The sequence below is a fragment of the Tasmannia lanceolata genome, unplaced genomic scaffold (assembly GCF_043159265.1).
Source record: "Tasmannia lanceolata isolate RefF3 unplaced genomic scaffold, GAP_Taslan_0.1 ptg000012l, whole genome shotgun sequence".
In the NCBI taxonomy this organism is placed as follows: domain Eukaryota; kingdom Viridiplantae; phylum Streptophyta; class Magnoliopsida; order Canellales; family Winteraceae; genus Tasmannia; species Tasmannia lanceolata.
This window is the reverse complement of record NW_027518689.1, coordinates 39072905-39073981: the sequence shown is the minus strand read 5'-3', so window position 1 is coordinate 39073981 and position 1077 is coordinate 39072905. Positions and strand designations below refer to the sequence as shown.

General features: G+C 40.1%; 1 protein-coding gene across 1 annotated transcript; it reads right to left on the bottom strand.

Annotated features, from left to right (window-relative positions):
* Positions 1-453: 453 nt before the first annotated feature.
* On the bottom strand, positions 454-756 carry LOC143888792 (peptidoglycan-binding LysM domain-containing protein). The gene has a single exon (XM_077393194.1). The coding sequence runs from the start codon at positions 754-756 to the stop codon at positions 454-456; it is 303 nt and encodes a 100-aa protein (XP_077249309.1).
* Positions 757-1077: the final 321 nt, after the last annotated feature.

Sequence of the window (1077 nt, the reverse complement as noted above, 5' to 3'; positions counted from 1 at the left end):
TTTATTTATGTCTGACCTTTGTTCTTGAATCAGAAAGGAAAATTTCAGGACAAATTTGTTCAAACAGGATCGCGAATAACAGGAGCAGCTTATCCAAAGATTTAAATCCCGTTTCAGAAAAACCCATGAAGATTTTGATTAGTTTCATGCCAATCATCCCCCATAACTTCCTTTTCTCAAACACGAAACCCAATCAAAATTCAAAACCAACCATAAATCTGCCCAAAACACATAAATAAATTCTCTTTATACAAGTATAAGAAAAACCCATTAGAATTTTGATATAAGCTCGTGTGCAATCAGCCATAAATTCATCTTATCCAAGGAGACGAATTTTCAAAAGAAAGAAAGCTTTCTAACAAATAAAAGTAACATCTATTTACTATGTACATGATTGTATTTCAAAAACTTTATACAACAACAGGGCAATCTCTGTCACAGTCGGACTACACCTTATACATTTCTAGGCATTGAAGGAGTGATCTTGATTACTAGACCAGGGAAAACATCATCTGGGTCTTGTATATGAGGATTCTGCTCTACTATGTAGGGGTCCCCGCACTTGTCGCTAATCGTGTGAAGGGTCTCGCCTTCACCAACTACATATATCTCGTCACAGGTGCGACGAGAAAATTTCCCACGCACGGGCTCTTGTGCGAGAGGATTATCCCGCAGAGAACTCATCAAGATAAGGGCTACTAGAACAAAGGCACAATACCATGAAGCTACATCAGCTATTGCTATTGCCCTTGCCATGGAGTTGTTTGTTAGTTTTGCCATGAGAAAGAGGAAAAAAAGAGAGGGATTTGAAGATAGGAGATTGAATATTGAAAATTGAAAGGTTGGAATTGTATTTATGGACAGAAAGAACGTGGGGGTGGAGGTGGGGGTGGGGGAGAGTGGGGCGGGCAACGTGTAAAGGGCAAGTTTGAGCCGTTTTGTAGAGCTTTGCCTGTGAAGGCACGACGACTTGGAATGGGTGTTTTGTGTTGCGTGAGCTACCTTCCTTTCTACGAAATTACCGGAATGGGCACATTCTTGTTCATCTATCTTATTACTTGAGGAAGGCTTCTTTGA